We start from the raw sequence: 14,906 nt of genomic DNA on the forward strand, positions 1-14,906 counted from the left end.
AGCTGAGACTTAATTCTTCTGAATTAATACATTGATCAGAGTTCTGATGCATTTCTATGTTTTCTTATGCATTCATTTTATAAATTGTTTTCTTAGTTCTTCCTACTTTCAATCATTTTGTCTTCTATGTCTTTTTAAAGGTCTTTCTTAGTTAGCCAAAGGCCTATTTTGGCCGCTATAACTTTCTATCCTCAGAAATGAGGTTGTTATAAATCATCATTATTACCACCATAATCATTATCATTATTAGTTGTATGCTTAAAACTACCAATATAATTACCACTTGTGAAGATGTTTTTCACTGGGGAGGAATTTAAGCAACTACATTTCATTGTGATATTTTTTTAAATCTATATTCTAAGGGGCAACTACATGGTTCAATTGAAAAAAAAGCACTGGACGTGGCTTAAGTTATCATTTAGTTAACCTGGACAAGTTATTTAATTGCTGTTTGCCTTAGTTTTCTCAAATGCAAAGTGGAGATAATAATAGCATCTTCCTCCAATGGTAGTTATAAGGATCAAATGAAATTATCTTTGTAAAAAACTTAGAACAGGCTTTGTAATATTTGCAAAAGGGCTTACTAAACCCCATTAATTCTTATATAGGACATGAAGAGAAAATTGGGATAGAAGAAATCATTGATCATCACCTAAAGAGATTCTTTGTGGGAAAAAATAAAAAACACATGGGAATATTATTACCAAATTTTAGAACCCCCCAAATCAAAGAGAAAATTTTGCAAGTAAAAAGAAAAAAAAACAATTTAAATATGCTGAAGCTACAACTAGAATTGTATAGGATTTAGCAGTCACAATAAAAAAATCACAAGTTCTGGAATAAAATATATTGACAATCAAAAGAACTAGGCCTGTGGCCCAAAATATCAAATCCACCAAAATTATCCATAGTATTGAATAAAAAAATGTACATTCAATGAATTTGCAGATTTTCAGGACTTTCAAATAAATCCAAACTTAATAGAAAATTTAACATACAAGAGCTAATATCAAAGATTAATTTCAAGGAACTTAGCCTGGAAAATTTGGGGGTTTTTTACATGGAAATGTGTGCTATATGTTTAAGATTGACACCAGTAATTGGGTAGTTCAAAAGAAAGACATACTCAGCAGAGCTCTATCTGACACCAAAAAGCAAAATTATCTAAGAAAAAGGTAAAAATAGTAATTATACTATATGAAAATAGCACAGAGGAAGAATTGACAGAGAGGCATTAAAGGGAGCAGAGGAAAAGTGCTGGTAGTTCTAAAAACCAACTTACATTGGGAATGAGGCAACAATACATACATATATACATACATACTTTACTGTATACTACTTACCATTCCTGTATGCCCAACCCCAGATCTTTGCCTGGACACCAATTTCCTAAATACATCGTCTCCTTTACCAAAATGTAAACATATTGAAGGTAGGAACTCTCTCATCTTTGTGTTACTATGCTCAACACTTAGTACTGCGTCAAACACATAGTAGCCATTTAATAAATTATTTTTCATTCATTTATTTTCCTTCCCATAGATATGTAATTTCCAAATTTAATATGCATATATGACCTACACCTTCAAGTCATTAATAAAGATACTTAAGACATGAGGCATTTTAATGAAGATAGATTTCTAAATTGACATCATACCATTAAGAGTTATTTTTTAATTCTTTTCATTAATAAATAGGTTAAATACATATCCAAAGGACAGAGCATGGGAAAACATGTAGAAGTAAATCAAAGAAAAAGTTTTATTGAATTTAGTAAATTTGGGTAAGAAACCTTAAACATCTTCTGTTCTCTTGGGCCACACTGTTAATTTTCTAATGGTTCTTTCTCCCTCAATTTGATAATCTACAACTGCTATTACAAAAAATATCAGATGTTGAACTTGCTAAAAAAATCGAACAGATAGCAACAGCAGGAGCTGACATTTATGTAGCACTTTTTGAATCCCTTTAAACCTTTAAAAATTAATGGGGAAAACAAGGATCTTTGTTTATGTGAATTACATCTTAATATTTGTCAGATTAGAAATTAAAACTGATAAATTCATTATACATGTACAATGTTCAATATCAAGTTTTAATTTTAAGTTCAAATGTTCCCATTTGTTCATATTTGAACATCTATACCCAGCAATGGAAACAAAAGATTATTAGCCAACCAAAAAGGATATATATAGTACAAATATAAATCACTATTACTGTTAATTTGAATTGCTATGACCAGTGTCCCATAGTTGATCTAAATGAAATAAGATAGACAAAGACTATTACATGACTGTAATTGAATTTCTCTAAATTGAACTTTCTCAGTACCCTTGCCTCCAGGTGTTTCTTTATGTGATCTGCTTAGTAATGTACCTGGTGATCCTTCTGGGAAATAGCATCCTTACTATCATTAGCATCTTGGATCCCCACCTTCATATGTCTATGTACTTTTTCTTTAGTAACCTCTCCTTCTTGGATATCTGCTTCACATCTGCCTCTGTTCCCCAACGTCTGGTTAATTTCATGTCTGAAAAAAAGCCATTTTTTCACTGTGTGCACTTCAGATGTTTATGTCCTTTGAATTGGGGTCCACAGAGTATCTCTTGGTGGCAGTGATGGCCTTTGACAGGAATGTCACCACCTGCAATCAATTATCATAAATAAGGAACTCTGTGTACAAATGGCTACTTGGACTTGGATTATAGGATGTCTGAACTCCCTGGCACAAACTGTACTTGCTATGATAATGCCATTCTGTGAGAATATCATTGAACACACTAGCGGTGAGATTCTGGCCCTTCTTAAACTTATTTGTATAAACATTTCTCTCGATGTGTTTATCATGACAATTGAAAGTATTGTTATGTTAATCACTTCTCTGCTATTCATTTTCTCCTTATGTTTTCATCTCTTTAACTAGTCTAAGGATAAACTCTAGGGAAGGGAGAAAAAAAGGTTTTTCCACCTGCTCAGCCCACCTGACTGTGGTGATCTGGTTCTATGAGTCAGCTCTTTTCATGTATATGAAGCTTAAGTTCAAGGAATCAAAGACTTTTGATGAGATAATTACACTGTAGTGCTCAATCATATTATCTACAAATTAAGGAATAAGTATATAAAAAAGACTTGGCTTCACTCCACCATCTTGACTCTACCTAATAATTGATCACATCAATAACAAAACTAACAGAAATCATATAATAATCTCAATAGCTGCAAAAAAAAAAAGCTTTTGGCAAAATATAGCACTCATTCCTGTTAAAAAACACTACAGAGAATTGGAATTAAGAGAGTTTTCCTTAAAATGATAAGCATAATCTATTTAAAACCATCAGCAAGCTTTATTTGTAAGGAAGAGAAACTGGACACATTTCCAATAAAATCAGGGGTGAAAGTATGCCCATAATCACCACTATTATACAATATTGTACTAGAAATGATGGCCTTAGCAATAAAAGAAATTAAAAGAATTCAAATAGACAATGAGGAGATAAAACTATGACTCTTTGCAGTTAATATGATGATATACTTAGAGAGTCCTAAAAAATCCTCCAAAAACCTAATTGAAATAATTAATAGCAAATCATCAGCATTTCTTTATATTACTGACAAAGCTCAGCAGCAAGAGACAGAAAGATAAATTCCATTTAAAATAAATGTAGGACAAAAAGCAGCACTAACATAGCACGAGAGAAAAATATACTGGGAGAAAAGAAAAAGGAGAAATACATTGGGGTTAATTATCACACAGTAGAGGAGAAGAGGAGGGATATAAGAGGGAAGGATTAATTTTACTCTCATCAGAATTAGCTAAAAGAAAGAATAACATACAATCAATTGGGTATAGAAACCTATCTTACTCAACAGGATAATAGGAGAAGATGGGGATAAGAGGGTCTAGGGGGTGATAGAAGAGAGAAAAGATTGGGAGAAGGTATAATCAGAAGCAAAACACGTTTGGGTAGGGACAGGATGAAAGGAGAGAATAGAATAAACAGGAGAGAAATACAGTTAGCAAGAATAATTGTGGAAAAAGTAAAGTAAGTTTATTTGATAAAGGCCTCATTTTTCTTTTTTTTTTTCTTTTTTTTTTTTTTTTTATTTAATAGCCTTTTATTTACAGGCTATATGCATGGGTAACTTTACAGCACCAACAACTGCCAAACCTCTTGTTCCAATTTTTCACCTCTTACCTCCCACCCCCTCCCCCAGATGGCAGGATGACCAGTAGATGTTAAATACATTAAAATATAAATTAGATACACAATAAGTATACATGACCAAACTGTTATTTTGCTGTACAAAAAGAATCAGACTCTGAAATATTGTACAATTAGCTTGTGAAGGAAATCAAAAATGCAGGTGTGCATAAATATAGGGATTGGGAATTCAATGTAATGGTTTTTAGTCATCTCCCAGAGTTCTTTTTCTGGGCATAGCTAGTTCAGTTCATTACTGCTCCATTAGAAATGATTTGGTTGATCTCGTTGCTGAGGATGGCCTGATCCATCAGAACTGGTCATCATCTAGTATTGTTGTTGAAGTATATAATGATCTCCTGGTCCTGCTCATTTCACTCAGCATCAGTTCGTGTAAGTCTCTCCAGGCCTTTCTGAAATCATCCTGTTGGTCATTTCTTACAGAACAGTAATATTCCATAATTTTCATATACCACAATTTATTCAGCCATTCTCCAACTGATGGACATCCATTCAGTTTCCAGTTTCTAGCCACTACAAAAAGGGCTGCCACAAACATTCGTGCACATACAGGTCCCTTTCCCTTCTTTATAATCTCTTTGGGATATAATCCCAGTAGTAACACTGCTGGATCAAAGGGTATGCACAGTTTGATAACTTTTTGAGCATAGTTCCAAACTACTCTCCAAAATGGTTGGATTCGTTCACAACTCCACCAACAATGCATCAATGTCCCAGTTTTCCCGCATCCCCTCCAACAATCATCATTATTTTTTCCTGTCATCTTAGCCAATCTGACAGGTGTGTAGTGGTATCTTAGAGTTGTCTTAATTTGCATTTCTCTGATTAATAATGACTTGGAGCATCTTTTCATATGACTAGAAATAGTTTCAATTTCTTCATCTGAGAATTGTCTGTTCATATCCTTTGACCATTTTTCAATTGGAGAATGGCTTGATTTTTTATAAATTAGAGTTAATTCTCTATATATTTTGGAAATGAGGCCTTTATCAGAACCTTTGATTGTAAAAATATTTTCCCAGTTTATTGCTTCCCTTCTTCTTGTCTGCATTAGTTTTGTTTGTACAAAAACTTTTCAGTTTGGTATAATCGAAATTTTCTATTTTGTGATCAGTAATGATCTCTAGTTCTGCTTTGGTCATAAAGACCTTCTAAAGGCCTCATTTTTCAAGGGTATACAGAACTGAGTCAAATTTATAAAAATAAGAGCTATTCCCCAATTGATAAGTGATCAAAAAATAAGAACAATTTTCAGATAAAATAATCATAGCAACCTATACATATATGAAGAAAATGGTCTAACTCACTATTAATTGGAGAAATGCACATTAAAACAATTTTGAAGGACTAACACATTACCTATCAGATTATCTAATAGGACATAAAAGAAAAGTTTAAAAATGTTGAAAGAAATGTGGGAAAAATGAGACATTAATGGTGACATTGAGAACTGATTCAACCATTCTGTAGAGCAATTTGGAACTAAGCCAAAAAGGATATACACCTATGTATACCCTTTAACCTAGTAATATCATTATTTGTTTTTTCCCTAGAGAGTTTTTTTTTTAAAAAAGAAAAGAACTTATAATATTTATAGCACCTCTTTTCTTGGAAACAAAGAATTGGAAATTGAGGAGATACCTATCAATTGGAAAATGACAATAGTGATGTGTGATTATGATGCAATACATGTGTGTATTTGAAAAGATGAGCAGGATGCTCTCAGAAAATCTTGGAAAGACTTCCATGGGTTGATAAAAAGTGAAATGGCCTGTTTACAAAATAACAATATTGCAAGATGATCAGTGGTGAATAGAATAACTATTCTCAGACATACAATGATCCAAAACAACTATGAAGGAGTTAAGATGAAAAATACTATTAACACACAGAGAAAGAACTGATGGTGTCTGAATGCAGGTTAAAGAATATTTTATTTTTCTTGGGTTGGTGAAAGTTTGACCTATGTTTTCTTTCATAACATGACTGTTTTGGAAAATTTTTTTCCATGGTTACACAAATATAACTTATATTAAATTGCTTACATTCTCAGTGGAGCAGGAAGGAGGAGAAGAGAAGAGAGAGAATTTGGAATTTAATGTTTTAAAAATATTAAAATTTATTTTTATATGTAACTGTAAAAACTAAAAAACTAAAAAAAATTAAAATTAGCATAAAAATAAAGTACTTTGAAATCTAAAATAAAAAATCTATCAATAGTGAGAGGAGAAAGATTATTATACTAGTAAAAATAGGTTTAGGATTACTTTCATTGTTAGGAATGTAATAAGGAGGAGAACAGTTATGGAGAATGTACATTTTAGAATTGGGAAATTAGCAATTCACACTCAAAGGAATGGGAAATGGAATGGTATTTGTGAGGAAGAGATACATGGATTTAATTAACAGATCTAAATGGTATTGTAGAAGTTAAACCAGTAAATGAGAAAAAGTACTAATAATAACAATTGAAGAGGTGTTATGAGTAAAAGTAAATATCCTATAAGATGAAAGAAATGTGAACATTTTTGCAGAGGCAAAAGAACCAGATGCAAGGGGAAATTGGAAATGAATTATAATATATGAGAGAACAAAGATTAGAGAAATTTAGAAAAAAAAAAAGGATGCAATCAAGAGCAAAAGGTGGAAAGATTAGACTTAGAAGCCTAACAGGCTTAGTGTAATCAGGTCATTAGGATATTTTTCCTAAACTTTCTATAAGTTGTTAAGTTTCACATAGTTCCACTCTACAACTTTAAATGACCTCAGGGATTGGAATCCCTAAGAACACTAGGGAGGAGGCAAGAGGAACAAATTGGCCTACAGTTCCAGTAGCTGAAACTTTGAAAGTTTTCAGGGGCTGCAGTCTAGAGCAGGAATGTAAGTAAAGAAGAATTAGAAAGGTAGGATTTTTCTTCACATAAGTTACTATAATCATTTAAGAGTAAAAATTGGAAAACTCTCTTGACTCTGACAATATTTTGTCATATTAATTAATTGTAGAAATGTAATCCTTTGTCTGACAATATGCCATACAAAAAAATGATAGAAGAAAAGTTGGTATGGAAAAATAGTTGCAGTTAATTCCATATATTAACACATAAAAGTCTAGAAAATATTAGCAAATATGTATGTATGTGTTTAACTAGGTCTAAAAACATGAAGGCATTATTTGTTCACAAAGCTGGAAAAACAACAACTAAATGATTTGATATGAATAGAGAAGGTGCAAATTCTTGTAGTTAAAAGATAAATAAGGATCATGGGTTCTGCCCTAGAAGGCCTTTTCAGAGATGAAAGTGATAATATGAACTGGAAATGGAAATTGAATTAAGATAGAAAGATTGAAAAGAATAGAAATGTAAAACAATTTGGATCATATAGAATACCCTAATGTAGAAATCTAGACTTTAAGTAAAGCATCTGCAAAGCCAATCTGAGTGGGAGGCATGAAGAAATTTTTCTGAATCAGAAAGAACCTATGAACTTGAAATTTCTTATCTCTCTCATACATGAATGACAGTGATAACAAGTTACCTCCTTATATTGACTAAGCCTTAGATTTCTCTGGACTTCATTTCTTTGTCATTTAAATCAGTCACTCAAACAAAAATATTATCTAACACCTCTCCTGAAGCTTTAACTTCTGTGTTCTGAGGTTCTTTCTAACTCTAGTATTCTATGTGTTAATCACATTTTAACTTCACCATTCTAAAATGGTGCTCTAAAATGCCATTAAGTTGTAATATTTTATGTTCTGTGTTTTGAGGTCCTAGTAGTTCTAATATTTAATTTTCTTTCAGGTTTTTCATTTTATAATCTACATTATTATGTGCCCTTCAGTCTTTTCTATGTTTTGTATTGTAAGGTATTACATTTTAGATATTGCATTCAATGTAATCATATGCTGTGATTTCAGCTAGTTCTAACATTTTATCTTTCTATGGCTCACTGTTCCTGAATGGAAAAATTTGGTATCTAAAACAGAGATTACATAACAATATCTCAGAGGGAAAAAAATTATTCTCTGTCCCTTAAGTTCTTGCTTCTCCAATATGTTTAAGGAAACAGTCTAATGTGAAGGGGGGAAACAGAAAATGTGTAGAAACAAAGTGATGAGGCAAGTATAATAATTGTAATAATAACTAGCATTTATATCCTGCTAAAAGATTTAAACTAGCATAGGTGATCTCACATGGTGCTGTAAAATAGGTGTTATAAAGTTATAAATCACCATGCCTTCTATGAAAAGGGAGAAAATATATTATGAAAAGCTTATAGAAGATTTGATCAAAAACAGTGGTGAGAATTTTTTTTTTATTTTGGGAGGGGCTAGAATTAGCAGGTTTATTTGGAGCAAGTTATAAACTTACTAAAGTGACATGAGGGTATAGAAATTAGACATATCCTGAAAATGCATCCAATCAATGAACATGGGGAAGGAGTATGGTATGAAAACCAGGAAGAATTTCTCACAAGTAACGGGCAAGTTAAGTGGTAAAGGAGAAGGAGCTAAGTAGGACAATTGACTGAGAGAGTAACATAGCCATGTAATAGTTTCTTGTATGGTACAAGAGACCTATCATGTTTACATATTAGAAAGATCCCGTGATGTGTAAGAGAGGAAAAGCAATTGGGAGTCATTGCTGCAACAAAATTTTTGGAAAGGTTATAGGAGAAAATTATATCAATAGTTAGTATAGGCAGAAGACTTATTCACAACATCCTGAATATAACACTTATTCCAAGAAAAGACCAAAGAAAGTTGAAGATGAAATTTTGAAATAGAGGCTTAGGAGGATTAGGAAAACACTCCATCTTTCTAAATAGTATTTACTCTTCATTTAAAATAATAATAACACCAACCCATGCCTTCTTCAAAGTGTTATTTTTAAAGATCACATAAAAATATTAAAGCATTTTATTAAAAATACAATGTGCTATATTTGTCTGAATAGCATAGATTCTATACACAGATAATCCAATTAGAATTTCAAGGTTTTTTCCCCTCATTCCCAAGGTCAATTCCTCCACTTATGTTATTGATCCCATTTCCTCTGGGTCCTCATTCCCTCAGTCATCACCCTTTCTTTTATGCATCTTCACTATCTCTTACTATCCGGGTTCTTCTGTCTTCAAAAAAACTTAATGTCTCAATATTTTACAAAGAAAGAAAAAACTTTTCCTTGTTATCCTCTCAACCTATCATTTTGTGTCTCTGCATTGTCAAAATTCTAAAAAGTATAATCTGAAAAATATGTCTAAATTTCTTAAAAACCTACTTACTACTAAAATCCTAACAATGTGGCTTCTTTCCCAACAACTTTACCACAATTGCTTTCTTAAAGCAAAGGCTCTTAAAATGGAGTCCACAAATCCTTAAAAGGTCTGTGAATAAATATTTCAGTATAGTTGGTTTTCTTTGTAATCCTAAGCTTCTTTATCCATTTAAAAGCATTTTTCTGAGAAGAGGTTCATATGTTGTGCTTATTCAGTAGTTGACAGTCTGACTGACTATTTATGATCCCATTTGGGCTTTTCTTGGCAAAGATAGTGGAGTTGTTTGTGATTTCTTTCTCCAGTTCATTTTCCAAATGAACAATGGAAGCTAAGTGGGCTAAGTGACTTGCCCAGGGTGACACAGCTAGTAAGAATCTTATGTCAGATAAGGACTGATAAAAACCCCTAATCATCTAACTGTCAAAAAGCTCTATAGGCTTCATCAAATTCCCAAAGGAGTCTGAAGATGAAAAAAAAAAAGTTAATAACCCTGGCTTTGAGGTAACTGATATTAAACCTATTTCCAAATCAAATTACATTTTATTTGTTGTATCTTTGACTTTGCTGAGGTATTTAATACTATGAGCCACCAACTTCTAATCAATAGTCTTTACTTCCTCAGCTTTGATGATATTGTTCTTTTAGTTCTCCACTTCTGTCTTCAACCAAACTCTCTTTGCTGGCTTTCTGAACTTTTTAATCTCTATCTGTCCCTTAAATAAAGTTTTCATAGTTCATATTTCTCCTTTCTCTCTACACTTTTTTTCTGGTGATGTCTTTACTATAACGCCTTCATATAGATGATTCCTAAGTTTCTCTTCCCAACTCCCATCTATATTATCAGGCTTCTGTCTCCTGTATTGACTTATTCAATCTGCTTTACTAGGTCAGCACCCTAAATTCAGTATTCCAAAACTGAAGTCATTCTCCCTCCAAAAATTTCCTGCCCATCTATCCATTTTCTATTTTTGTTGATATGCCTGTCAAAGTTCCAGGGATCCTCAAACTACGTCTGCGGGCCAGATGCAACAGCTGAGGATGGTTATTTCCCTCACCCAGGGCTATGACGTTTCTTTATTTAAAGGCCCATAAAACAAAAGTTTTGTTTTTACTATAGTCTGGCCCTCCAACAGTCTGAGGGACAGTGAACTGGCCCCCTATTTAAAAAGTTTGAAGACCCCTGCGTCTAAATCATCAGTAATCTGAAATTTATCAGTCATTTATGATTCTACATAATCATAAATCATAATTATTCAATACTATCTATTTGAGTTCTACCTTATCCCTTGCATCCATTCACTTTTTTCTACACCACCACCACTAACCAGATTTTGATTTTTACAACTTCTGCCTTGGACTATAGCAATAAACTTTGAATTTGTCCTTGTCTCTCATCTCCTCAATATGTTGTCAAAAGAAAAGGTTTCTTTTCTCATTTTCAAGACTACCTCCTCCACCTGTTCTTTTGATCCTATTTCCATTTCTTTAGAACTTCATTCCTTTAATCTTCTCTCTCTGACTCTACTTTTCCCTTCTCTTTTCTAAACTTCAAACTGATTCCCTCAAAAAATCCCTTTTCCTACTGTTTTGCTTTCACTCTATAAATTTAAAATTTAAACTAAAGTTTTAAAGTTTTAACTTTTTTGACTAGCATACCGTGTTCTTCACAATCTCATTCTAACTTATTTAACCAGCCTTATCTCGCTCATATCTTTCCCATATTCTCCATTTCGCTAATGTGAGAGACTTAATATCCTCTATTTTTACCCAGTTCTATTTTTATTCATTCTGTCCCTCCTAAATGGAATAGATTGCTCCTATTTATTTCTACCCATCAAAATGTCTTCCTTCCTTCAAGGAGCAATTCTTGTCTAACCTTATCCAAGAATTGATCTTGACTTTCCTTTTGCCCAACCTCCAAACTAAAAGTGATCATTTCCTTTTCAAATTTCTCTTAGTATTTTGTTAGAGCCACTACTTTGCAGTTATTGCAAAGCTTCTTAATCAGAGATCTGTGAATATTTTTTCAATATTTTGATAATAATTTGAATATAACTGATTTTCTTTGAAATCCAACATATTTTATTTTATACAAATAAAAACTTTATTCTGAGATGGTCCATACATTTCATCAAATGTGTAAAGGATCCATAACATAAAAAAGGTTAAGGAATCTTGTGTCATCTTCTGGATATCTGTATGTCCATCTTATCCTTACCAACATGACAACCAGGCAAATTATTCCAACTTGAAATATGTCTTCTTTCATTTTTATATTCCTAGAATCAAGTAAAAATATTACTCCCAATGAGTTTATTGAATTAAATTAAATACAATCATAGATCATAGTTATCCAAATTGAAACAGTGTATTAAGATACAAAGGGAAACAAGAAACCATAGAATCAGCAGGTATGGAGGGATTTGTATGTTAAGCCAATGTTCAATTACTTTCCAATAGCAAAAAACAAATCACAGGAGGAGATAGAAAAATTTACATCCTTTTTTCGTTTCACTGTTATATAATAAAATGTTGGTTTTATATTTTATATTTGACTCTATTCTGTAACTGCCTAAGCTATGTTTTATCTTTTAATTCATTTTAGAAATTCACAAGTTTAAAAAAGTTAGTCTCTCTAAGTTAAGTTTAAAAGTTTAGTTTTCCTTTTAAAATACATTAATTTTAAAGAGCCAGCTATCTAAGTTTGAGTTCCATTTCCCAATAAATTTATTTTAGTTCAAGGAAACTTGTTATTTCTATACTACTGACTCTCCTTGGACCATTAGTGGGAATGTTATTTTTTAGGTTCAGATGTATAGCTTTCCTTTGAATCACTGAATGTCAAAGAAATCTGTTATCTTTGTTCTATTAAGAAGAAAATGAACTCTATCAATCAACCTTTTTTGATAGCAAGATGGAAAGAAAGGTGTTAGTCCCAAATGTTTAATTGATCGTATTGCTTGGCTTTCTATGATGTTTCTGATTTTGTAATCAATAATATTGTTTTCCATATGTGATACACCCTATTTTTTGTTCTGAGCTTTCCAGATAAAAATATTAAAAGGCTAATTCACCTTATCTCATAATCTTTTTGCTTATTGAGAAGATTAGAGACTTCATTTATTGGTAAGTGGTAAATTTAACAATAAATTGATTGTGCTTGGAACTTTCTAACTTGCTGTGTAATACTTTTAATAGTGTCATTGTTTTTTTTAATCTTTTTTCTTCTTTTCAGTTTTCTTCTTTTCTTTTTTTCAGTTTTATTTACATGTAAATAGCTTTAAGTTGTCAATTCTAATAGTCTGTAAATAAAATATTATAATGGACTAAAATTTTTAAAAACATATCATTGTTACTTATCATTACAATTTACATGAACTGTATTTTCCCCTAAATCCTTCAGGTAACCTAAATGCGATAACATGGAAAAGGAGAATTATACAGTTGTGAAAGAGTTTTATATGGTGGGGCTTTCTAATTACCCCAGTCTCCAGATGCTTCTTTATGTTCTCTGCCTATTGATGTATTTGGTGATTCTACTGGGAAACAGTATCCTCATTATCATAAGCATCCTAGATCCCCACCTCCACACTCCTATGTATTTTTTTCTTGGGAACCTCTCTTTTCTGGACATCTGCTACACATCCTGCACTATCCCTCAAATGCTGATAAATTTTATGTCTAAGAAAAAATCCATCTCCTTCATAGGATGTGCCCTACAGTTGTTTCTTTCTCTTGGACTTGGATCCATAGAATGTCTACTGTTGACAGTAATGGCTTTTGACCGATATGTAGCCATCTGCAATCCCCTAAGATACACCATCATCATGAACAGGAGCCTCTGTGTACAGATGGCTGCTTGGACCTGGATTATAGGATTTCTGAACTCTCTGATACAATCTATGCTTGCCCTAAAAATGCCCTTATGTGAGAACATAATTGACCACCTTACATGTGAAATTCTTGCTATTTTGAAGGTTATCTGTGGAGACATCTCCCTCAATATATTTATTATGATAATTGCAAGCATTGTTCTCTTAATCACTCCTCTGGTGCTTATTTTCTTTTCTTATGTCTTTATACTATCAACTATCCTGAGAATTAAATCTACTGAAGGAAGACAAAAAGCCTTCTCCACTTGTTCAGCCCACCTGACTGTGGTGATCTTGTTCTATGGCTCTGCTCTTTTTATGTACATGAAACCCAAGTCAAAGGACACTAAGCTTTTTGATGAACTCTTTGGGTTGTCTTACTGGGTGATCACCCCAATGCTGAACCCCATCATCTATAGTCTGAGGAACAAAGAGGTAAAAGAATGTGTGAAGAAAGTACTCATCAAAAATCTATATTTAAGGAAAATGTGAAATATAAATATGAAAGTTGACCCATATTGTGCAAGCTCTTATTTTCTCTTTTTTCAAACCCAACACCTTGTTGGGTGTTATCAGTAAGATAAAAGTGACTGAAAAACTTCATATGGGATCCTCATCCTTTTTCATACAGAATATACACTTATGAAGCATAGTTTTGCTGGTAGGCCTGCTAATTCTCCCACCTATACCTCTGCTTGACTTTCTAATTTTGATGATGAATTTTGTTAAATTGTCACATATATCCCCCTATCCATGTAGCTAATAATTTGTAGTTTGTTTAAAAAAATTACCTTTTTAATTTCCATTTATTGCTTCCAAATGCCTAATCTCAGATTTCACAGATTTATTAGAAACAGCTGCTAAAATCTTAAGATATTTATGTGAAATAGGGATTGTATTTAATGTGCTAAGTCTTAGGGAAAAAATAAGAGATATAACTTCTTTCTATTCTACAGGAGTTTAAATATAGCTAAATTAGACAACCAAATGAATAGTTCTAGTTGTCAAAGATCTCAAGGACCAACTAGTCCATCTCATGCTTTACCAAAAATCCAGTTTATCATACACCAAACAAATGGATTTTCAGCCATTACTTCGCAAACTACAGTGAGAGTAACTCACTACCTACTAAGTCAACCTATCACATACTTTAGTTTTTTATTTTAATAGTAGTTTTTTATTTTCAAAATGCATGCAAACATAGTTTTTTAACATTTACCCTTACAAGATCTTGTGTTGCAAAATTTTCTCCCTTCCTTTCCCCCACCCCCTTCTCCTAGCCAGCAAGCAATCCAATATAGGTTAAACTTGCAATTCTTCCAAACATATTTCCACATTTATCATACTGCACAAGAAAAATCAGATCAAAACATGGGGAGTGAATGAGAAAGAAAAAAACAAGTAAACAACAACAAAAGGGTGAAAATACTATGTTGTGATCCATATTCAGTCCCCCACAATTCTCTTTCTGGACGCAGATAGCTCTCTCTATCACAAGTCCATTATCACATACTTTAACATTTCTAATCCT

At 32.4% G+C, this 14,906-nt stretch overlaps 1 protein-coding gene across 1 annotated transcript; it reads left to right on the top strand.

The window, feature by feature from the left end:
* Positions 1 to 12,751: 12,751 nt before the first annotated feature.
* On the top strand, positions 12,752 to 14,562 carry LOC100917751 (olfactory receptor 13D1-like). The gene has a single exon (XM_031945563.1). It carries the CDS (start codon positions 12,926 to 12,928, stop codon positions 13,865 to 13,867), a length of 942 nt encoding a protein of 313 aa, XP_031801423.1. The 5' UTR covers positions 12,752 to 12,925; the 3' UTR covers positions 13,868 to 14,562.
* The last annotated feature ends 344 nt before the right edge of the window (positions 14,563 to 14,906 follow it).

Source organism: Sarcophilus harrisii, chromosome 1 (genome assembly GCF_902635505.1).
Source record: "Sarcophilus harrisii chromosome 1, mSarHar1.11, whole genome shotgun sequence".
NCBI classification, from domain to species: Eukaryota; Metazoa; Chordata; class Mammalia; order Dasyuromorphia; family Dasyuridae; genus Sarcophilus; species Sarcophilus harrisii.

Excerpts from the sequence above, each read along its gene's own strand:
- LOC100917751 (XM_031945563.1), top strand. The coding sequence starts at position 12,926 with ATGGAAAAGGAGAATTATACAGTTGTGAAAGAGTTTTATATGGTGGGG.